At 35.0% G+C, this 26,016-nt stretch overlaps 1 protein-coding gene across 2 annotated transcripts in view; it reads right to left on the reverse strand.

Annotated features, from left to right (window-relative positions):
- Positions 1-5,044: 5,044 nt before the first annotated feature.
- LOC148950612 (uncharacterized) overlaps positions 5,045-26,016 on the reverse strand; it is a 101,546-nt gene continuing 80,574 nt past the window's right edge. For both annotated transcript variants that reach the window (XM_089091668.1, XM_089091669.1), the window contains exons 4-6: positions 24,934-25,115; positions 18,985-19,152; positions 5,045-7,708 (exon numbers count right to left, since the gene is read on the reverse strand). In XM_089091668.1, the coding sequence (XP_088947794.1) occupies positions 7,487-7,708; positions 18,985-19,152; positions 24,934-25,115 (572 nt within the window). In that variant the 3' untranslated portion in view covers positions 5,045-7,486. The remainder of the gene's footprint in view (positions 7,709-18,984; positions 19,153-24,933; positions 25,116-26,016) is intronic.

Genomic DNA, 26,016 nt, shown 5'->3' on the forward strand with positions numbered 1-26,016 from the left:
TCACTAAGAAAACTAACTATGACATTTAAAAAATCACCACGTATACCACTACTATACAGTTTTTGAACTAGTATATCATGATCAACAGAGTCAAATGCTTTAGTAATATCCAAAAATATCGAAGCTATCTTCAGACCCTTGTCTAAAGCATCATTAATAAAAGTTGTTAAAAACAAAACTCCATGCTCTGTAGAATGATGACTCCTAAACCCGAACTGACTAGAACTAAAAAATTGTCTTTTTTCGAAAAAACTTACCATCCTACTATGAATCAACTATTCAAACACTCTTGAAATAAATGGCAGTAAAGAAATCGGTCTATAATCACTAAAACAATTCTTATCCACTCCTTTAAATATCGGGATAACATTCGCGCACTTTAGACAATCGGGAAATATTCCAGCTTTTAAACAATTATTTATCAGTCCTAAAAAATGACTAGATATAACAGGTAATATCGACTTCAAAACCTTCAACGAAATAAAATCGTCTCCTGATGCACCATTTTTCATATTATTTATAATATCAAATAATTCATCAATAGATACAGATTTAAGGTACGCAGACACATCACAATCTTCAGGTAGGAACTGACGAAAATCTCCATCTTGATCAAATACTGGCACCGATGATGACACACGCTGCCCAATAGTAGCGAAGTGATTACACATCTCACCTGCAACATTATTATTCATTCCCATATTATCTGGACGGATCAAGACGCTACCAGGGCAAGTCACCGACATAATCAATTTCCAAGTCTTACTCGGGTTACCCTCAACTTTTTTAAATTTAACCTTATAATAATCCACCTTAGCCAGTCGGAGTGCTGCATTTAACCTACTATTATAAACTCTATATATTACTTTATCATGAGGATCATTGCTCCTTGTTGACAACTTATATAAAAAACGACTTTTATTAATTGACTGTAACAAACTCTTTGTAATCCAAGGTTTATTTGGAGACACCCTTCTCTTCTGTATTCCTGACACTTCACAACATTCCAAAAACGTATCCTTAATCTTACCATACCAAAGCTCAAACTTCAAATTTAAATCTAATTCTTCTTGTAAAAATTTAAAGTCTAACTGTTCTATCCTAAGCTTTAATCTTGAAATAGTATTTGAATCAACTAATAATTTCTTAGTCTTAGGGCGAGCATCACAATTAATATTAATATTCTTAAATATACCCGGAACTAATATAGCCAAACCAAAGTGATCCGAAACATCATTTAACACAACACTTGACGAATCATGGGGAACACTCAAAAATACATTATCAATTAGAGATGAAGATGACTCCGTCGCTCTAGTACAAATATTTACCGCATGATGAATCAAATAAAATAACATTAAAGACAAAAATGTGCTATCTTTTGAATTAGATGCTAACAAATTCAAATCAATGTTAAACTCTCCACACACACACCATGTTTTGTTCTTACTAGTTAAAAGGTCCATTGGTTGATTTAATAATTCTCAAAATCAATCTACACTAGCTGAAGGGGGGGGTAACAAACAGCAATAAAAAATGGGTCACCATTCTTATCAACCTCCGTAACAAAACACTCAAAAACCATCTCTTTATTAACAGACAAATCATCCCTAACCTTCACATTCAAATCAGTTCTAATATACAGGGCAAGTCCTTCATGCTGATGGTGAGTACGGTTCTTAACATACATATTATAATTTAAAATATCCAATAGTCCAGAATTATTATTCATTAACCATGTTTCAGTAAGTGCAAGAATATGAAAATTAGATAGTATACTCTGCTCCGAAAAATAATCCAATGTACTATTTAACCCCTGACAATTCAGATGAAAAATGCCAAGGTTATCCGATGCCAGTCTAGTTTGTAAATCCACTGGGCATTTATAATTAACCTTCGGAAAAACATCATCTACCCCCATATCAAAATCCCTGTGAAGTACCCCTAATCCTAAATCCGAAACACTCAATGGATTATTCGCAAGCCAATCCAAACGATCATTACGAACAATTACCATTTTTTATAAATATATATATATATAAAAAAGAAAAGGAGGGTAGTTGCAACCAAACCTAACCAACTGAATAACTTACTATAACTCGGAGGGTCGGTGGTCCCGTTTCCAAGGTAATCGAAGCTCCAGAAAAAACACAATATAACCTAAAAATAATAAGAAACATATTAACAAAATAGTATAAATAAACAAACGAATACAAAAAAAGTGAAAAAATTGACACTAACACTAGCCTGTCACAATACAGGCTTACTGTTTCCATTACTGAATTCCAGAAAATTATAATTGAAGAAAATACAATGCTCTACCTGTGTCTACCAATTACCAATTATAAATTATAAAACAAAATAAATACATGATAAAAAAAGAACAACTTTTCATTTTTTTTCCATAAACACAAATACAAAACAAAACAAAAAAAAAACAAAAAAAAAATATATTAAAAGACTCTTAATTAAAAAATAATGATATAACCATCTATTGGGCACATAACTCAGGGATAGGCTCATCGTAACCAAATTTTGCCGTCACACAACCACAGTCGATCTGTATATATGGTGGAACTGTATTGGAAACCCATGATGAAACTCCTATAGGATTTAATCTAGATTTCTTTACATACAACTTCCTTCGAGCTTCACGAACTGATATTGGTGCATCATCGCTAACAGATACATTTCTATGGTGTCCAATAACTTTACCTTTTAATTTCTTTCCGTTCTTAAGCACACTGACCTTCGCATCTCGAGAACCAACATCAACTTTAAAATACGGTTGCTCCTTACGGACATTACCAACAACTCGAAACTTCGGGACCATGGACAGACCTAGACCCTCCAAACACAACTGGTCAAAAAACGTTTCGGCTTGGGTAGTATTTTCGCAGGGAGCATTCCAAACAATAATATTCGTCTCTGTATGTCGATACTCAGATGCCATAAGCCGACGAGACAGATCTGCATTCCCAGTTTCATACTTTTTCGTTGCACTAGCGATAATTGACATTTGATTTCTTAAGCTTAGAACATCAGATTCGAGCTGTGTAACACGCGAACTCGTAGTATTAACTTCTGATTTTAGCTCAGACTGTGTATTTTCCACTGATAACATACGATTTTCTAACATTTTTATACTATCGTTTATAGAGTATAGTTTTTTACCATTTTCAGTAAGTATTGTTAGCATCTTAGCAAAATCATCCGCCAGGGTCTTCAGTGAAGCGACATCGTTATTCCCTTCAGATGAAACGGTCGAATTCAACAAACTGTTCTCAACAGACTGGGATCCTACTTGGACAGTTTTAGAAATCTTCCTTTTTCGCCCCATGGCAAGTGCAAATAAAATAAAATATGTAATCTCTCTTACCTATTTTGGCACCTATAATTTATCCACGTCGATGGGGACGTGCAGTTCGCTAAGCCACCGTTAATTTAGGCACGGCTAACACCCCTATCTCCTGCACCGACGACTTCCAACAGCGATTGAATACCGACGCTACTTCAGGAATCACAACCAACTTTCAGGAATACTCTGTAGCGTTTGCAAAATTCAACTAATCAAATATTTGCATTTCATTCCATTCTTCAGGGCAAGCGGTAAAGACACCTGAGCTACTACTCACTCAGAGCTTGATTTATTGACTTTGGCCTACTTTCGTTTTTTTCCCTAATTACTTGATGTAATCCAAGGTGTAAAATCACTAGCCAATTCAATGGTACTCAATATTTTCACTGTCTAACAAATACACTTTTTACAAACCAAATTTATTCAAAGTTAAATCAAATTTGCGTCCTCACAGTTCAAAGGCTACTTCAGTACTGATGTACCTACTAAAATTGCCACCTTGGGCAAACAATAGTTTTCTGATTCGGCGCTATAATCTAGCGGACCCAAAGCTAGCTGTTGAGACACTTATTAGCCGGCAAAAAACAAAACCAGTCATTCTAAAGCACGAGTGGGCAAGTTTGCTTGTTTAATTTTCCTTCTTGTTTCCTTTTTTTCCTCCTTTCAGAAGTTGTTGTCCTTGTTGCTATTTTCGAAGAAGTTGTGGTTTCTCTTGTAATTTTTGAGTATGTTATCTTTCTGTTTCCGCTTTTCGTACTATTTTGTATACTATTTGAGAAGTTATTGCTTTTGTTGTTATTTTTTAGTATGTTTTCTTTTTGTTTCCTCTTTTCGGATTTTTGTATACTCTGACATTGTACATTTATTGTATACGACGGGTTTTCAATATATTATTATTATTATTGTGTTCAACGTAGTAGAAAGTTCTGGAAATTAGGTCTTTGAGTGGGACACCCCCCCCCTCCAGTACTCAGGGCAAGGGTTGTAAGTTATGTCCTAGGGGCATTCAAGATTTTTATTGAAAGCGTTGTCGTAGAAACTTCAAAAGGGCTCATTTGATTGGAAATTAAAAGGGCTAGTGCATTTTTTAATAGTTGAAAGTGATGTGAGAGCGACTAACCATTTTCCCAAACACATCCAATCAAAATTTTGAGATACCCATTTTGTTTAACGTAGTTGAAAGTTCTGGAAATTATGTCTTTGAGTATGACAACCACCCTCACAGCCCTTAGGGGTAAGGGTTGTAATTCATGCCCTGGGGGCATACACGGTGTTTATAGAAAGCGTTGTCGTAGAAACTCAAAAAGGGCTCATCGAAAGGCCTAGTGCCCTGTTTAATAGTCGAAAGTGATTGGAAGGCTTGAAATTTTTATAGTAAAGATCGATGTGGGTATAATGTATTATTTTTGTTGTTGTTGTAGTTGTTTAGACCAGGGCACTTCGTATCGAAGGAGTTGCCGTAGGAACTTCAAAAAGGGCTCATTTGATTAAAAATAGAAAGGACTGATGCCCTTTTTAATAGTCGAAAGTGATTGGAGGGAAACTAATCCCCCTCCCATGCCCACCCTCCCATTTGCCTTTATGTTTATAAACTAAATGTTGCCTTAAGATTAAATCAAAATGCACTGTGTTAATGCTAATTCCCAATAAGGTATCTCAGCAGTATCCCAAGAACTACTGAGGGTATTATGTTCAAACTTTCGGGACTACTTCTGCTCTTAAAATCTAACCAAGTTAAAATAGCGTAAGTGTATCCAACCTATCAAAGAAAGTAAGCAGATTTTTTTGCAAATGGGAGCAAGTTTTCTTTTTTGATTTGAACAACCAAGAATGGATTTGTTGCAGTGCATGTTATTTTTGTTATATTTTTAGACTTAATACGCAAGAAGTTATTTGTTGTTTTACGTCCCCAGCCAGAAGTTTGAGCATTTAAACGTTAAAAGCGTGAAGAAACGGAGAAATGATTGGATAAGAAGAAAGTAGAGTGCCAATAAAAATCTTATAGTACCCACAAAAGCTAGAACAGTTTTCTTCCTTGACTCTCCAGTAAATTATAAGTGAGCTTCGAGGTTTTGACTTGGCGTAGGTCACGTGTGCAAATGACAGCTAGTCCATAAGAACGAACAAGAACAGCAACAACAACATCCCTAATTGAGCCATTAGCCAAAATAAGTTTGTCTACAAATTATGCTAAGTGTACGATTTTATATTTGAATGCCCCTACTTCAAATCTACCCTTCTATTTAAATGTTTTTGCTGTCCAGTTCAAAGAAAATTAATTGGCTCCGAGTTTCTTTTTGTTCAGGTCTGTCTTTAACATGTTCTGAGTTAGTCTGTTTAGCGATAAAAAAAAAAAAAAAATCTTATGGAAAAATATGCCCAAACTTTGGTCGATTTAACCGAAACAACCTTTGAAGGTTAATAAGCACGATATAAGTTAATAAGTCAAATCTTCAGTTCTCAATTATAATTTCCTGAATACTTATTCATCTTTTTTTTTTACTTCAATACAATGGCGTCAATTCACGAAAATGTACGAGTGGAGGGGAGAGGGGCATTAATTTCAAATCCAAGGAAGAGGGGGGGGGGGCAAACTTATCATTTTTTAATGGCATTACTAAAAAAAGACATTGTTCAACGAAATTACCCCAATAGGTATTTTTAAGAATCGAAAGGAACGAGAGCAATTCAATAGAGAGCTCTTAAGACTATTTTTAAAGCCCAAAAGTCCTATTCTCACCATTGAAAGAAGGCAGGTTTTTTTTTACGAAAAAAGGCTATGGTAATTAATTCCCAGACTAAGGAACTATTCCCTCCCAAGGCCCAATTAGGAGTCATCATTAAAGGGAGGAAGACCAAAAGACTCACTTTAGCACTTTGTGTCAAGCTTATGCATTAGGTACATTCTTTCAATTGTAATAAAACTGCTCAACAAATGGTAATGCAAAACATATTGCTTAATACTTTAATAAAAGTATATGTAAACGTTATGAAACTGTTCTTTCTTCTGGATAGAGACAAGAAACTCATCACCTTCAAATCATATATTTTCAAAATTGTATGAAAATTCACTATTTCTAATTTAAAACTGAAATTTCTAGTTATGTTACATATTATATTCTATACAATTCAGTATTCAATTTTATTACATATTCGATACAAATTCTTTTTGCATATTTATGTTAATTTATACAAAATTATACTGAATACTTATATTCAGTTTAATATTAATTATTTCCTCTTTTATGTTTACTAGAAGTGTACAGCATTCAAAGGGCCAGCGCAAGAACGGAACAACAATACCAGACTTGGATTTCTCCAAATTCAGCCCTTATGTTTTAGAAAAGCTGCCTTTCTGGGCATAATTAACTTTTGATCTTTCATTTTTTTTTAGTTTTAAGGGCCTTTCACGCCCACGTTTGTTCCAGGACACTGGCCAGGAGTTAATTTCAGTGTTTAAGCATAATGTCATTTTAAAAGGGCGTACAAATGTTTTAGCTTCCTACAGTAGATTTCCAAGTTTATCAAAAGTGGCATTAAAGTATTGAGTATTTCTTTTTTAGATCTGAAAATTATTGATTTAGCACAATTTTGGGGAACTGGAATGGGTTACAAATGTACAACTCTTCCCTTACTGTTACATAACTGGTTACTACCTCATGAAATTTGTATTTATTAATTTGCAATCGTTTCTTATTAGCATTCACTATGTTTATCATGTTCCATTTTAGAATTTGGGATATGAGATTTGATAAACAACCCAATAAGAGCCACGAAATTACGTAAAAATATTTTAAGGGTTAAAGTTTCGATTGAAACGATTTCGGAGAGACGGAGGGAGGGTACAAATTTACTCCCCTTCCTTCGCCGTTAAAGAGCTGGTTAATATCTCGCGAGTTTTCTTTTCTCTTTAAACATTTTTTGCAAGAACATATCCGGGATGATTTTTCGGGGAGGGGAAAAAAAACGAATCAAAAATTTATTTATATTCATTTCTGTTACATTTTTACGAGCCGGACAAACATTTCAAGGGGGTTCAATCCCTCCCCTCGATACGATTTCTTGTTAAGTTTCTTTATGTTTATCATGTTGTACATTAGAAACTGGAGATCGGAGACTTAATAAATATCACCACAAGGGTCTCAAACTTCTATCTAATGTAAATGTTCGATTAGGTGAATTCAATGTCAAAAGTCGGGGCAAATCATTCGTAAGCACATGATCATCGATTTTTCCCCTCACTGAAGACGGAGGAGCTGACCTTCTTGTTTGGCTAGAAATCATTTCACCAGGACTAAGTCTTGAAACAATAATTTCTCCTTCAGACAAGGATTGAAAACTAGTTGGTGCCTAGAATAATACAAAAATAATTACAAATAATTATAGGTAAATACAAAATATAATTGGAATATAATCAAAATATAACTAGAAAATATAAAAATACGATTGATTAGAAAACGAAAATACAATTAATTAGAAAATAAAAATACAATTAGAAAAGCTTAATATAGTTACAATTACATTTATAAAACATATAAATGAGCATGTGCACGCCTTAATAATAAAATTATTTATATAATACTAAACTGCTATATTAAAACTTATTAAAACTGTTACGAAACCTTAACCTTTACGATAAAATTATTAACTTTTAAATAGTGCCGTACTCATCACTATTATGTTAAGTCGGCGTTTCCAGACTTTAGAAGTGGCGACTAGGATGAACATTCCAATCTACAGTAGCTCATATTTGAGCAAAAAAAGTAGAACAAATAAATTTATAGGTTGTTATAGACCATGAAACATAATGTTTTGCAGGTGTTTGGTCTGGTTTAGCAAATGGTTTTACTGCCTCAATCTTAGAATCATTGCATTGCACTTTATTATTCTATTTAACACTATAATTTTTCCGTTCTTATTTTCAAACTCTCTTAGTTTTAAGCTCAAACTCTCGCAAGCTAGAATTTGTCGTACAGCTTCCCGTCTTTGCAATTTTTGTCTCACGAGAGCAGCTCTATTCGAAAAAGCAGCTTTTCTTTGATGTGCGGTAAAATTAAACTTCTCGTTCTTAATTTAAAGGTCAAAAACTCGCGAGTTTAGTATTTGGTGTGTAGCTTCATGCCTATACAGCTTTGTTCTCACGTGGGGAGCTTTGGTTTGTAGCTCTCGTTGATGTTGACTTTTATCTTTGGTGTGCAGCAAAGGTCAAACTATCGCCAGCTTAGTTTTTGATATGTAGCTTCTCGTTTGCAATTATTGTTTATTGTATGAAGAACTTTGTTGTAAGAAAATACCAGTAAAACTGGTTGTTCTTAGTTTCTATGTCAAACTGTCGCAAGCTCAGTTTTTGGTGTGCAGTTCTCTTCAAAGAGGCAGTTTCTTTTTTTGAGGGGGGGGGGGCATCAAAGTCAAACTGCTTGTTCTTAATTTCTACAGCAAACTCTCGCAAGCTGAATTTTTGGTGTACAGCTCTCTTTGAAGAAGCAGCTTCTTTTTGGTGTGCAGCTTTCTTCAAAGAAGCAGTTTTTTTTTGTATACTACAAAGTCAATCTGCTTGTTCTTAATTACAAAGGCAAACTCATGCGAGTTCAATTTTTGGTGTGCAGCTGACCGAAGAAGCAGCTTCTTTTCAGTGTGCTGCAATCAAACTGTATGCAGTTCTCTTCAAAGAGGCAGTTTCTTTTTTTTTGGGGGGGGGGGCATCAAAGTCAAACTGCTTGTTCTTAATTTCTACGGCAAACTCTCGCAAGCTCAATTTTTGGTGTACAGCTCTCTTTGAAGAAGCAGCTTCTTTTTGGTGTGCAGCTTTCTTCAAAGAAGCAGTTTTTTTTGGTGTGCAACAAAGTCAATCTGATTGTTCTTAATTTCTAAGGCAAACTCCCGCAAGCTCAGTTTTTGGTGTGCAGCTCTCCGAAGAAACTTAAAAGAACATAAAAAAAATTCTTTGTTCATTATTGATTCGTTTTTACGAGTCGGAAAAATATTTGGGGGGAGGGGGTTTAAACCCTGTACTCCTCAACCGGATACGACCTTGCTGGTACATAATTCATCCGAATTCTGAGAGCTGCAATCGTGAGAGAGACACACAGAGACGCACAGAAGCAGCTTCTTTCTGGTGTGCAGCAATCAGACTGCTTGTTCTTAATTTATAAGGCAAACTTTCGCAAGCTCCCGTTTTGGTGTGCAGCTCTCTTCGAAGAAGTAGCTTGTTTTTGGTATGCAGAAGTCAAGCTGCTTGTTCTCAATTTCTAAGGCAAAACTCTCGAAAGCTCAGTTTTTGGTGCGCAGTTCTCTTCAAAAAAGCAGCTTCTTTTTGGTATGCAGCAATGTCAAACTTCTTGTTCTTAATTTATAAGGCAAAACTCTCGCAAGCTCAGTTTTTGGTATACAACTCTCTTTAGAGAAGCAGCTTCTTTTTGGTGTGCAGCTCTCTTTGAAGAAGTAGCTTGTTTTTTGTGTGCAGAAGTCAAGCTGCTTGTTCTTAATTTCTAAGGCAAACTCTCGCAAGCTCAGTTTTTGGTATGCAGCTCTCTTTAGAGAAGCAGCTTCTTTGGTGTGCAGCAAAGCAAACTGCTTGTTCTTAATTTCTAAGGCAAACTCTCGCAAGCTCTTTGTTTGGTATTGAGCTCAATCCTTTGAGCTCAAGTTTACAATCCTTTGAGCGCTATGGTGCGGTGCTTATATATTCAACTTTTTGGTAAGCCTTGAATATAGTACCCACCCCAGGTCTTACATACCTCTAAGACCGCCTTTAATGTTTCTTAAACTTTCTATGTATGCGAAATCTTTAAAACAAATTGGATATATCGAGGGGCCCTGCACAGTAGATTCTGCATCTTCCTTATTTTCTTTTTTACACATTTCAGACATTATCGGCATAGTTTAACTCTGCCTTGTGGAGCCCCGTATGAGAGTTTCATTATTTTTTAATCAAGAAGCAGAAGAAAATTTTAAGGCAGTAAATAATCATGTAAAATCTTGTAATAGTAAAATATAGCACTAAAGATGATTTTTCTTCAAATGTAAATGGTCAGGGGGAAGGGCTTTGTACTGCTTTAAAGGTAAAATTATATGTTTCAGCCCGCATTTCAAGATGGAGAAATTTGCGGAAGGTAAACAGGAAGGGTGTGCGTAAGTACAGAATGGCTGGTTCATTTCAGTTCCTGGCTGAAGGGCCGTGCAACTGAGATCCGCATCGCCGGTAGGGATTGTAAAATCTAATGCCATATTCTTCACCTTACCTTTCAAGATAAATTTCCGGACACGAGTCTGCTTTAGCAAATGCTTTAAATTTTTGGGCACCAGTTCTGGTTTGCAGTTGTGAGATGCCATGGAATAGTAAAAATTAGCTTTTCAATTCGAGCTTGTGTAAAGCTTTGTTGGTTCAACTATATTTTTATGGAGCTTTAAATGGAATTCGTCATTAATTTAATACTCGAAATAAAATTCCATAATTTTTCTGTTTTTTTTTTTGCCTGATTAAAAAATCAGGCAAAAAATCAGGAAAAAATCAGGAAAAAAAATATTAAATTTCCAGGCACGAGTCTGCTTTAAAATTCCCATTTTAATAACAAAAAGCCCAAGCACCTGTAGCCAATTTTGGTAGAATTAACGTATCCTGGAAAATAATCTATTCATAAGGTTCTGCTGAAAAAGTCCTTGTTCATTTTAGTATTCTGGCTTTAAATTAATCATTTAAATATCTGCGTATGTTTTTTTTTCTTTTAAATACTTTATTCGTGACTCCCTCGAATGCAATACTACGGTTTCTTGATTTTCATTTGCTCCGCTTACGAATAATAATTATAAAACATAACAACAAACATTTCCTCCCAAATCATATTGCAAAAGCCATTTAATTAGAAAAGTCTATATTTATAGTGTCTTAGTTAAAATAATTACGTAGAAGTTTTCTTTAGGAGCTAATTTTTGATCAATGGTACCGATTAAAGGAGGGTGAGATCACCTCCTAAATTTTTTCTACTCCTCTCTGAGATTTAGAAAATACCTGATTCTGTATTTCCATTGAAAAAAAAAATCACGTAAAAAATTGCCCCCTTCCCCTACATTCAAAATATACTTTTTTCTATTGTCATTAAAAGGAATAAAAAAATTGCCCCCCCCCCCGCTCCTGGTTTTCATACCTGACACTGAATGGATGGTACCGCTATAATATAGTTTGTAAACATTAAAACATTGTAGTCAAACAATTATTTATTGTATTTTATTGTAAACAATAAAATACTGGAACCTCTACTGTTCCCCTATCACTCTACAAATTGAATCACATCTTCTAAAATTTCCAGAGACAAGTTTGCCTTTTGGACGTCAGTTAATGGTGAAGTCACTAATTTTCCATCCCCACGGATAGTTTTTATTTAAAATTAACATAGATGGCATCATACAGGCAAAAAAATTGGTCAGAGTTTCTACTAATTTGCCTGTATAGCTACTAAACTTTGAACCTTTAGCAAACTTGGTAATAAGTTATAAAATCCATTTTTGGTATTATTTTCCTTTGGAAACTGCTGAGGCGTAGCCCCCTCCCTTAAAAAGTAAGTGCGCCAATGTTTCATAAAAATATATTGTGTACATTGCCTCAAAAGTACATTCCCAGGGGTAGGAAGCATGAAATTAGGAGATATAGAATTTGTTTACTCAGGCAGGAAGGATGGAGTACATAGACAGGGAGTAGGGCTCATGATGAATAAGGAAGCTGCTTGTTTAGGCTGGGAAGGTATTAATAATAGAATACTAATTGCTCATTTTATGACTAGAAAGTTCAGGGTATCAGTTATAGTAGTATACGCCCCTGTAGAACCTACTGACGGAGATACTAGGGACTCAGATGAATTTTGCAATTTTGTAGGTATAACAATCTAGTTATAACCAATACGGTGTTTGGTCATAAAATGGCTCATAAGCTAACATGGTATTCACGTGATGGTAAGACGGCAAACCTTGTTGATTATGTTATAGTAAACCGAAGACTGGCAGGATCAATACAAGATACTAGGGTATATAAGAGTGCTGTTATTGATGTTAAAAGTAAAGATCACCAACTAGTAGTGTCAAGGGTTAATTAAAAACTGAAATATCGGAAGGGTAACTACCTCCCGGGAAGTTATGATGTTGGTAGACTCCAGGATGAGAATTTGAGAAAAACTTTCCAGGAACTCTCGGAACCTAAATCTAATAGTTTGAAATTTGACGATGTATAAAATGGTTTGAATGATTTTATGAAAATAATTTTTGAAGTTACTAAAGGTGTCTTGGGGAAGAAAGTTAGAACTGCAGCTAAGAATATTAGCGAAAAAGCTTTATGTTTAATAGAAAGGAGAAAGGACTTGCACAAGAATTATCTGAGTGATAAATCGTTTGAAAACAAAAGAAATGTAAAGAAATTGGAGAAAGCATTAAAATATGAACTAAGGAGGTGTGAAGTGGAGGCCATGGATAAAATTGCCGAGGATCTGGAAGATGCAGCTAGACGGCATAATAGTAAAATTTTGTACTGGCACGTTAACAAATTGAGAGGGAGTAGTGAATCTGGACTTGTCCCTGTTAAAGATAGGAATGGGATCGCAATTAGCGATAAGGAAAAAACTAAAGAGAGAAGGGCCGAATATTTTGAGAACTTGCTTAACCGAGATAGAGTTGCAGGAAAAAATATAGAGGAAAATGAAAAAGTTTGTGATACTTTGGATGTGAAGGAAGATTTTTTTTTGTGAGGAGGAATTAGCAACAGTGCTAAAAGGATTAAAGAATAATAAGGCTCCAGGTGCTGATACGGTGGTAGATGAGTTTCTTAAATATGGTGGCTCTGAGGTCAGAAATAAGTTATTGAAGATTATGAATATGATTTTTGAAAAAGGGGAAGTACCTTACGATTTTAAGAAAATTTTAATTAAGCTCCTTTATAAGAAAGGTGATAAAACTGAGTGTGGTAATTATCGAGGGATTAGTCTCGTATCTGTAGGTTGTAAATTACTTAGTAATATGATACTTTTTAGACTGAGAGATGCCGTAGACTAAGTTTTAAGAGAAGAACGGTGCCGTTTTAGAAAAGGTAGAGGATGTGTCGACCAATTTTTCACTCTTAGGTTAATAATTGAGAAGTGCCTGGGTTGTCAAACAACTTTGGTTCTCAGTTTTATATATTATGCACAAGCGTTCGATTCTGTTAATAGAAAAGCTGTAGCAAAGATCTTATCCTTGTATGGTATACCAGACATACACATTAAAGTCATTTGTTCTATGTACAAGAATAACACTGCTGCAGCTAAGGTAAGAATTAAGGTTAACAGCTGATTTTGTATTAAATTAGGAGTAAAGCAGGGCTGTGTTCTATCCCCCTTTATATGGATTATTTTGATGGACTTTGTCTTAAGGAGCACAGGAAAGGCAATGGGAGACCACAGAATCAAATAGGGAGGAAAAAGTCTCCTGGACTTGGATTATGCTGATGATTTAAGCATGCTAGATGAAAGTGTGAGCAAAATGAATGAAGTTTTAGAGGTTTTGCGAGTTCAGGGTGCTAGAATTGGTTTGAAAAATATTGCTAGAAAGACTAAGTCACTAAGGCTAGGAATAAGTGAAGATGAAAAGGTGACTTTGGGTAATGAAAAGATTGACCAAGTGGGCAGCTTCACTTACCTTGGTGGTATTATTAGTAAAGACGGTTGGAGCAGTGGATATGTTAGAAGTAGAATAGCCAAGGCCCAAGGTTTTTTTTCACATCTGAAAAAAGTTTAGAAGAATAGAAGATAAGTATGCAAACCAAGACTAGAATATTAGAAGCAACAGTGATGACAATGGTCAAATATGGCTCTGAAGCACGGACGCTCCGAAAAGTGGATGAAGATTTGCTAGATGTTTTCGAGAGAAATTGCTTAAGGATTGTTCTGGGCACCCGGTTGACTGACTGTATTTCAAATAATAGGCTATACAAAAAATGTGGTTCGATACCGCTCTCTAGGGCTATAATGAAAGAAAGGTTGTGGTGGTTAGGGCACGTTGTGCGGATGAAGGATGAAGGATTGCCGAAGGTTGTTCTTTTCGGCCAAACATCAAGGGCTAAACGGAAAGCAGGTCGTCTCCGTCTGGCGTGGTAGGACGTCATAAAGAAAGATTTAAAGGAAATGGGATTGGGAACTTCGTGGGCGGGTGTAAAAAGGGAGGCGTTGAATAGATTGGGGTGGAGAAGGATCGTGCGTAGCTGTGTTGGCCTCAGGCGGCTTGGTGCTGCGGTGAGCTGTTAGTAGTAGTAGTAGCAGTAGTTAAGGGGGGGGGGGGTATATTTGTCATTTTTTTTATTTTCTGCACTTGAAAAATACACCAAAATGACATTTTTCAATGACCCCCCCCCCCCCAAAGAAAAGGCATTTTCCAAAATCAGACAAGGTGCAAAACATATATGGGAGCATAGCCCCCCCCCTAAATGACCCTACTGGGGATAAGTTGTTCCTCCTTGGCCGCTTTAGCTGTGCCATTAGGCCAGTAAGTTCATTGTATTCATTTAAATGCGCCATAAGTACTAATTTTTCTACCGTGCACATTGCTCTAATGTTCTTTTTTTATCAAGTGCTAATTAAAGAAATTTATCACTACAACACTATGTAAGGAAAAACAGATAAAACATTGCAACACTATCAGACGATTTTTGTATGATTTCAAAGTTCAATTTTGAGCACCCAAGTCACAATATTTACTCTGATTAAACAGTCAATTTAATACAACTTAAAAACTTTGAGCCAAAAGGAAAAGATAAGACCTACGAATCCATGAACTCATAACCTTTGCAAACAAACACAAGTGTGGAATTATTTCTTATCATTCATCGTTTTTTATAGCATTATTTTAATTCCTACTGTTGCCAAAGCGAAAAACTATTGTCTCATATTTCCGTGTTTAAAAGTGTACTTTAATTCCGTTGGTTTATTTTTGTGACGTATCTTTGTAGCCCATTCACATTCTTCCTTATTTTTGAAGAGGCAAATAGCCGCACGTTTTAAAACCATATTTAGTTACGAACTTAATTTTTCTCGCACGATAAGCGCGTATATTATTCAAAACATTATCGGTTCTTTTATGTTAATTTTTTTTAAAAGTAAACTCTCTATTTCTCTGTATTATATATCTTATAATTTAAACTCTAAAATTATTTAGATATAATTATAAATTATATTTATGATTACATATCATAAACTAAGTTTATTTTATAAAGTCTATAATTTTGTATTATAATATTTTATAAATTAAATTTATTTATATTATAACCTTATAAATCATATAACTATAAATATAAAAATAAATTATATAAAGTAAAACTATAATTATATATAATAATAAAATCATATTTAAAATTATATTTTGTAAATTTTTTAAATTATATTTATGTATTTCTCTGGGCCAAGGGATGTTTAAATTCACTTGCTTCATCATTATCTAATTTCATAAAAATGTCTTAAAACCAATTGTATTTGTAAATGTAATCATTTGCGTATGTACATATGAATATCGGAATTATATTACATGTTTATGCTTGCATGTTTGAAAACTGTACTTTAATCCCATCGATTTATTTCTGTGAGATATTTTTGTAAATGCTTTATTTCTCGAGAGAGAAATATCCCCACCTTTAAAAAACCTGATTGGTTCTCTTTTTGTGAAATTTTAAGCAAGTAAAAATAACAAATTTCTTTCAGCAATAATTTTTTTCGTACACTCTCTGTTTATTTGGGATATAGCCAAGTTATGCTCAGCCCAAAAGATGTTATCGCTCACTTGCTTCATCATTATCTACTTTCCCAAAATGATATGATTCCAAGTACAGTCTCGCCTACAGTGACGTCAATTCTTGTAAATTGAAGGGGGAAGGGTGTATTTTTGATATCCAGGGGGGGGCGGAGTAAATTTGTCGTTTTTTAATTTTTCAATGAAAATACCCCCGAAAAAAGTATTTTTCAAATCTAGGGGGACGGGGGGGGGTATATATAGGGTGTACAGGCCCTCTACCACCATTCCTTCCGATAGACGACACTGCTTACTTACAATGAAGCATTTTTTCACGTTTGGTCTATCAATTTATAATAACAAGATTTTTTGAGAAAATTAATTTTTTTCTGACACCAATAAGATCCACCAATTAGAAAGTAAAGAAGGCTGCAATAAAGTGTTTTCTGGTCTTTAAACATTTCTAGATTGTAGGTAGGTGTCTAGGCAAAATTCTAAAAATTCCCTAATCGGCAACGATGACATTAAAATTATTTGCTGCGTCGTTCTGCCCAAAAGTATAGAACTTTGAAATTATACAAAAATCGTCTGATAGTGTTGCAACTCTTCTAGACTTGTTTATGCAAATGATCTTAGCGTCCTAGATAAAAATCTTAGCGGAGTAAAGGCATTCTTGGATATGTTCAGAGTGCAAAAATATGTTTCAAATAGTTTAAAAAAGACTAAGTTGTTTGGACTGGGAATAAATGGGGGCAAAGAGGTGATGCTAAGTAGCGAAAAAACAGTCAAGTGGATAGCTCCATTTATCTGGGTAGCATTATAAGTAAAGGACACCAGGTTTTTATTTTTGAAAATAAAAACGGTTTCTTTAATCTCTTTCGCAAAACAACTTTACTTTTATTTTATTTTATTCGCTGTAAGACCGGATAAACAAGATAAGACATTTATTTCAAAAAATCCCTATCACAAGCCCCGAAGGACCGAATTCAAATTTCGGCGTCAAAAATATCGTAAAAAAACACGAAAACTGGAAAACTGGCAAAGAATCTCAAAAAGAAAACGAAAATAAACTAGAAGAAATAATAATTCGTCAGTCAATGGAAAATGTCAATTAAAAAGTTAAAAAGATAAGAAATGGTCAAGATCAACTAAAAAAAATACGTAGAAAAAGTTAAAAGGGACACTAAAAAAAAGGGGGGGGGGGAACAATTGAATAAATACAAAAACCTGGGCACCACCACCATCCAATAAAAAAGAGAGAAACTAGCGGGATATTTTGTTGTTGTTTTTTTCTGTAATATAGGGGGGCAAAGGTTTTTTCATATCTGGAGGTAAAGCAGCGAATGGTGGACAAAATAGGAATGGGTTCAGAAATAGCTCGAGGCGGACAGAATCTGGATGAGAAGTGACGTTTGGGGGAAATACTTTACGTGTGAGGGTTCGCTAATGCATTTTTTGCAAAATGAAGGAACTACGTAACTCTTCTAAACTCAAGGGTTTCCAAACTAGCTTTTCTTAGAAGCGGAGAGTATTGCAAAACTTTCACTTAATTTCTTTCAGAAAGTAAACCATCTCACATAGTTTAACAGTAGAAAGTGAAACCATTAGGGTTTTGGATATCTGGATATTTTTGACGCCATTAATATGAAAAATGTTTGTCCAAAACTAAAGGCCCTAAACTAATTTTCCCGAAGTCGTGATGAATTTCAATACCAGAAAACATACAATCATCTGATTAGGAAAATTCTTCAACAAAAAAAAAAAATCACCCAGCGAAGCTCGGTCCCCTGGCATACAACTTGAAAGGCGCAGTGTTGCATAACATAAATTTTAGGGAGCCAAGAAAACTAAAAAATACTTTCCGAGTTTCTGGGCAGTTTTAACAACCAATGTCTTTATGTAAAGAACTATATTTTTGGACAGAACGACACAGCAAAGAATTTCAATATCATCATTGCCGATTGATCTTCTCGGGAATTTTTAAAATTTTGTCTGGACAGTTCAAAGTGGCAACTCCTTACCGGACAAAAACTGGGTTATGCATGCTCAAGTAGAATAAAACAAAACAAAAATGACAGGTAAAAAATGAATTAAGACATTGAAAAAACAAATAGTAATAAACGCCAGAATATTTCGGCTATACATCCGGAAGTCCTTTCCAATGGAAGAAGTTTTCTCGAGATGAAGCCGAAATATTCCGGTATTTATTAGCATATGTTTTTTATTGCATTAATTAAAATTTTACCCGTTATTTATAAATGTAAATTTATAAATTTTTATTAATAAATTTAATTTGGTTTTCTTTACAAACGTAAAGGCAGGGTGGCAATCATTTAACACTTCATGTCTACAATTTTTCCTGGTGAAGGTAATAAAAAGTGTTTTTTTTTTATGATGATTATAATCATAATAATCACACAGACAAAAATTATCGTCTATACAATAATGCTTGCAAACCATAACTGGATTTTAAACTTGAAAATGTCAGGAAATTTATTACTTGCTATATTCTATGAATTTTTGAATTTTTTTCCTAAATGGCATTACATCAACTTGAATAAAGTTGCCAATAGCCCAAAGCGAAGGAGATAAATACTGTATATACATTCGAAAAAAACAGTTAATAGTCGGAAAAAAGGGTAATATATTTATCCGAATCAAATTTTTTCCGAAAAGGGGGAGGGGAGGTCTTGAACAGTGAAATATGCCCAACGATGACTCACATATATGTATACGATTTTGCTTAAAAATAAAAGTTTAGGTCCTGGAAAGAAGTTTGTCGTAGAAAAGCAATAGGAAGACGAAAAACATTCTTGTATACGAAATATTTTTTATGAAATTATTCCAATTTATTGGTCTTAATAAGTTTATCTCTGCCAACCTCAACTAACCTCTTCAGATTCTGTTGTTTCTCTGCATGTGAAAACTGTGGATGATGAGGTTTCTGTGATGCTTGATGAGCTTAGAAGCTGAAATGTTTGAATTTTTCGTGATACTGATCGAACTCCAAATACGCCATATGTTTGAGCTTCAGCGTGTCGGAAAGGGCTTCGTAGGTTCTATAAATATGTAAATAAAAAGTAACTAAATATACAATACAAACACCTCGGAGGGACTGAAAAATAAATTAGCTTTGTACTTCAAGACAAACATAAAGAGACAAAAAAAAATATGAACAGACAAACGCCACGCAAAAAAAAAAACAAAAAGAAAAACGAAAGAAGCCTCACATTTTAGCTAGTTCGAATGTGGTAATTTGCGTAACAATTACGTAACAATCAAGTGTGGTTGTTTAAATAATATCATATCAGGAAAAATTCAGACATATATAGCAGGCATCCTGCCTTTTTGCTTCGAAGAGTTCAGAGTTTGTTCACCAATAAATACAATTTGGAATCACAATTCTCTTATTACCCCTCGAAAGGCTCCATGGCTAGGGATACAAGGGGATACAACACCAGAGAAAAAATACAATATAAACAACAACCAAAATAAGATCAATCACCAAACAATATATGAGATTAAAAAAAGACCATACCTGAGGCCTGAGAGTCAAAGAGCAGAGATGACCACCATATATCATGAAATAAACACCCAGGGGACATCAACTCCACAGAGAAAAAAACTATTCTGTCTGATTCTTAACTAACTGGTCCTTAAGAATCATTTTAAAGTTTCGAATGAGTGGCATCTCTGTAGTGAAAAGGGTAGGGGGTTCTAAACCTGATGACTAGCAATGAAGGGATTGCTATCACACCGTACAGCAGGGGTAGAAGGAACGCAGATATTATGTGAAGAACGAAGGTTGTATGGAGATGAAACAGAAGTAAACTGAGGAGTTTTTTGAAGAGATTTTTTGAAGATTACTATGAAGCTGACGAGAGACAAAAGAAGCATAAGAAAGACTGTAGATAGACTGAAGACTTAGGAACGGTTTTGGTGAAAACGGTTGGTGTCTATAACCAGACGCCTTGCTTTGTTCCGCAAGACAGAAAAGGACCGTAGAGTAGAAGGAAAAGTAGACATCCATGCAATGGGGCAATAAGAAACATATGACAGGACAAGGCAGAAAAAAAGCTTCAGAATAGAACTAGGGAAGGTGCGTCTGTGTTTTCGAGTGATGCCCTAACTCTGTCAGACCTTGACCCTGACCTTGCCGAAATCAGAACATTGATGTAAATTAAAAAATAAAACAGGGCCAAGAATAGATCCCTGAGGGACACCATATTCTACTTCAGAAGGGCTCCAGTAAAGCGGATCAGTTGAAATAAGTCTACCAGAAAGATATGATTCCAACCAACAGGAAACATTTGATCTTATACCAATCTGCGATAGTTTCCAAAGAAGAATTCGTTTTCTGTTCCTTTTCCTCTTTTTATTATGTTGATAGCTAGTTTTCTTCTTTTTTCCTTTCTTTCCATTTTTTTCCCGTTGATAAAGGCTTCCAGATCTGAAGCCAAAATATTTGGACTTTTATTATTATTCATACACTTTTTCTATTTCTACAAAGTTTCACTGTCTGGTTAAAAGTTTTTATCGTTTTTAATATTTTCTTTCCGTTGTAATTCACACAGAATCTTTCAAGTTTAAAGGTTTTGCGAGACAAATCTCTAATTTTATAAACGGTAAGTGTCCATAACTCTCCGTCAATTACTAACCTTCTGCTCTGAAAACAATAGCCATATACAACGGATACCAGAAGCGAGTATTTCTCACTACACAGATGCATTCGGTAACTTCCTAATCCTCACTAGAGAGTATATTTTAAAGTTTTTTTTTCTCATGGCTGTTGTCCAACAGGATAGGTTATAAAATGCCAAGTCCTTTGGTTAATCTGCACACGCAATGAACATATCTCAGTCATAAACCTAGGTTAGAACTTACTCAACGACTTTGATTAAGAGTTTGATCAAGTATACCTCATCCCATTGTTATTTTGATGTCACTCCTACTTTCTCCTCATGTTTCATCCTCGACAATCTCATCCAAGTTGAATTGAAGGCGGTCTTCTAGCATTTCAACCAAGAAGATAAGCAAAGAGGAGGAAAAATCTAAGAAAGTCGCAAACAGTGATAGTTATATAAATATGTAATATCTGAGAACCCCAAAGTACCTTCACAAGTCTACTCCACTAATTTACTGCAAAAATGTCTTACACGACTTCTGGATAAATCAAATGATATCTATGTCTCTTTAATTCTTATTCCAGTTTATTTTGTCATTTAAATTAGCAAATATGGTTGAAAACATACCCAAAGATAATAAGGGGGGTGGGATGAAGAATTCCCTCCTCCTGAGAGTGGACTAGAGGGGTTTCTCTAGATATTAAAAATAGTAACCAAAAAATAGCCTTGTTTCGATTATGACATTTATGATCTATCCGCTCCCTTCTTTAGGTATCCATGTCTCTGATACAGTAATTTAATAGAATCACCATCGAATAGTCGAATCGCTCAAATCCTATGGTGTCTCTCTATTCTCGCTGTTGCTCTGACAAAAAAAAACCAAAAAACTATTAGACTTTTCCTGGTTATTTTTACCCTGTTATAATGCACTTTGATTGCAATAAACTCGTTTCTGTGTAACTAATGTTTAGATGTACAATGTCAAAACCGTTATAAAAAGGCAAAAACACAGAACACAGAAGTCCCAATTCGAATCGACTAAGAAAAATCTTTTAAATTACAGGTTATCAAGAAAAAAAATGTACACAAGATAGAGATAAAAGGGAGGGGAGATATCAACAAAAACAATCAATGTCTGAGAATTGAAAAAAAATATACTCTGCATTTTAAAATTTTAGATTAAAGTAGTTAGGTTTTGTGAACATTATGTGAATTTTTATATAGTTATGTGTTATGCTTTATATAAGAATTTATTTTTTTTAATCTTGGATAGAAATTAATACTTATTAGTTTCAACGGTTCAGCTTCCCGTATGGAAATGCAGACGCTGTTCTATAGTAAAAAGACCATTAAAATAATCTTTGCAAACGGGGATAGGACACAGCCGTATTTAGCTCCTTAGTCCACATCAACAAACTATTAACCTCACTTTCTACTTTAACTACAGCAACATCATTCTCGTACATAACACTAATCATTTTAGTAAACTTACCTGGAAAACCACAGTAGGATAGGACCTTCACTAAGATTAAACTTCACTTACATTAAAACAAAATACAGAAATGAATTGGATATATCAAACTCACTGTGGTTAAAAGTAACTTAAGTTGAAGTTGATGCTGAAACTGTAATGAAGAAAAATCGGAAACAAATACATCCTTCCTATTGAAATAGCTTTGTAAAAAAAACTTGCAGGTGTAGTTATGTGAGTAATGAAAAAAAAGAAATGAAAAATAATACTTAAGTCGTGTTTCTTATTTTAACAGCCTTTCATTCAAATTAGTAACACTTGTAAAAAAAAGTTTGTTTATTTCATTTCAATGAGAACAAATTAGTTCCACTACTCACCACTACGGAATCTGACAATTACCAATATTAATGCTCGCGACCGCGACCCATTCAATATTCGATCGCGACCCACTGGGTCAAGACCCAAAGTTTGGGAACCACTGATCTAGAACATCTTTACTCTTCTAAGTATCATCATGCTCATTAATTTTCTTATCATTTCAATTGTATAACACTTGGATATAATTACTTCAAATGGATCAAAGCATTATAGCTTGTAATACACTTGTAAGTGTATAGGATAAAAGTGTATAGCCTACACTTGTAAAAAATAAGTTGTTTTTTTCATTTCAATGAGACCAAATAAGTTCCACTACTCGCCACTACGGAATCTGACAATTACCAATATTAATGCTCGCGACCGCGACCGCGACCCATTCAATATTCGATCGCGACCCACTGAGTCAAGACCCATAATTTGGAAACCACAGATCTAGAGCATCTTTAGTCTTCTAAGTATCATCATGCTCATTAATTTTCTTATCATTTCAATTGTATAACACTTGGATATAATTACTTCAAATGGATCAAAGCATTATAGCAACTTCAATTTCTTCAGTTAGAATGATCTAGTCATTGTTTCAAAATAAGCCAGGGGAGGAAGCAGGGGCGGATCCAGGGTTTTTTTAGGGGGGGCCAAAATAGATTGATCCACTAAACTTGCGTTAGGAGCAAGTTTAATTAACGCAAATTTGCGTTAATTAAGTAAATTACACTACTTTAGACTATGTTAGGGGGGGGGGTGCGTGCCCTCTCGCCCCCTTGGATCCACCACTGGGAGGAAGGCATTCATTATAAAGCAACGGTGGAATTCACAGCAACTCCATTTCTTAGCAGCTTTATAAGCTGCATAGTATTATGTATCATTATAGACTCGGAAAAAGAAATGGAATCTAGAAAAAAAGTTTACGTAATTCTTTGTTATGCATATTCCAAATATGTGTTTAAGATAAGAATAACTGGAAAAATTGTTTAAAACATTGGATTCTACTTCAGTATAATCAGGCACGTAAAAAAGGAAGGAAGCAGGCTTGAATTTATGGATCAATTCAGAGTTAGTCCGAAAATTTATATAAGGCTAGGTAAACCAGTCAAAAGATATGAATGAAGTTTAAATCGATGTAGTCCAGTTGACATTATACATGGTATTATTCTAAGCGTGGATTCATCAATATTATTATAAACACTAGGGTTCTCCTCTTAACGTTCGGCCAAACATTCAACTCCAGGCGAAAAAAAAAAAAAAAAAAAAAAAAAAAAAAAAAAAAAAAAAAAAAGTTAGCTCTTTTCTACGCATCGCAGGAAATTACACCCTCATGAATATTGCTCTGACCCCCTTCTCAGGAACAATGCTCTGATACCCCCCCCCGGTCTAAGATTTGTATTTGTGTAAACCTATGTCTGTCACTATGTTGAGAGTTTTACCGGTTCATTGGTGTAGTTCCAAGACAAAATTGCAGAATCCAAACCCAAGTTGTTCTTTCAGAAAATTAGCTTAATTTTTGAAAATAATAGCAGGAGCTTGGTCAATGTCCATGTTACTGAGGATACGAATTAGCTACCACGTGAGGCTTTTTGAAAAACATTGCTTATAAAAGATACCTTTTTATCAGAGCTTTTGAGAAAATTCAACCTCCCTCTGGCCTTGATGCTCTAAAAAGTCCCTATTTTAGTAAGTATCTAAAAGCCATAGACACATTAATTTGTAATAGATCACAGGTTTTTACGAACTCTATGCGCGTTTATTCCACACCCTGAGCTCAGGTTTCCTCATTTTCAATTCAGGGATCATCCCAAATACAAAAGAAATAATAGGTCCGTGAAGAAGCGCTTTGAGGGCCCCGGGCATCACACCCTCAACAAGTGACTGATCAGTGGGAGGTTGTGACTGACAAGGGACCCGTGACTGATGTGACTGAGGTTGTGACTGACAAGGGACCCGTGACCAAGTCATACATCATCAGTTACACAAGAAGTGACTGACAAGGGACCCAAGAGACTGGCAGATTTGAAATGTTAGCACCAGAAAGGGTGTAAAACGTATATTATGCCCATTTATAAGAAATGCAGGGACCTTGGAGGCATTCGAGTTCCGAGAAGCACTGAAAAAAGTGATATAATTGGAGCACTACAGCTAACTTTAAAATTTTCTGCTAGATAAAAAAAAAAATCTTTTGAAGTATAATCTTTAATTCAAGTAAGTTTTAAGAGAAAAATAGGCTAGGTTAACAAATTCAACCACATACAATTGTTCATGGATACTATGGTTTCTGTGGAGCTTATTTTGGTGATCCTCTGACTTCCATGGACCAGCTCAAGTGCTCCGAATTTAGATCTCCCTTATTTGAGGTAGTAACGGTACTCTACCTTGCTCTGGATTAGACTCCGCTCCGGTGAAGAGGTGTCGGCTGATTGCCGACTTAAGACACTCTCAATTTTTTCTAAAGGCTCTTCTTCTTCTTCCAATATAGTAGTGACATCGATGCTAGGTGGAGGTAGCATTGACGGGTCTCTTGGTGGGGAAGAGGGCTCAAAAACCAGCTCTACTCCTGTAATTGATCAGTTTTGAATCAGTTATCGAAAATTACAAGACATGCCTCTAGCTAAAAAAGAAAATAAAAAAAGTTCAGCAAAAACTTGAATGCACAGTAGTTGAATCTCCGAGCAACCCCCTACACCAACAAACTTCTCTACCTTCTTCTTGACATTCTCCTGCAAGAAAGACTCAAGCATGCTATAAAGACTTCGGAAGAAGTATGGTATATTACTATTTCAAAAATATTAGTCTACCGTCAGTTGGTCATGCAGCACCGCTGCCTTACACTCGAACCTAATTGAACCACCAGCTACTTGAGGTTCACCACCATTTGGCTCTGTAGCGTTGCTACCTCGCTCCTAGGCCCAAAGCTAGGCCCAACTGGTAGTTTATGTCTATTCTTCTCGTTGGACATTCTTATGACTATCGTCTATGATTGGAAGCAATAAACAGGCCAGTGACCTCTCCGTAACTAGCTCTATCTCTGAAAAATTTAGCATTTTGGCGTCTATTAATAAGAATATAGGAAAGATGTTGAGCAAACAGTTGAACAAATAGCAGCTGAGTCTATGAGCTCCCCCCGCCAGTCCACCAAACTACAATTAACAAATTGGAGTAGTCAGAGATGTAAACAAACAACAGCTGGACTATTTTGACATTAACTGGAATCAACAATTATTTTTTTAACGTTCAAAAAGTTAAACGTATAGTATCTTACGAATCTAAAACGTTGAGAGTTTTCAAAGGTTGTACGAAAATATAAGAACATTCAAAGAGATAAACGTAATCATTTAATCATTGCCACAGCTAAGTCCGACCCAGTGGCGGATCCAGGTGGGAGGCACCCCCTCCTCCCTAACTTAATGGTGGATTTGGGGATAATACCATATTGTCATATTTAATATCAGATTTTT

This window comes from Artemia sp. Qi Xiang Cuo, chromosome 7 (genome assembly GCF_049724085.1).
Source record: "Artemia sp. Qi Xiang Cuo chromosome 7, ASM4972408v1, whole genome shotgun sequence".
NCBI classification, from domain to species: domain Eukaryota; kingdom Metazoa; phylum Arthropoda; class Branchiopoda; order Anostraca; family Artemiidae; genus Artemia; species Artemia sp. Qi Xiang Cuo.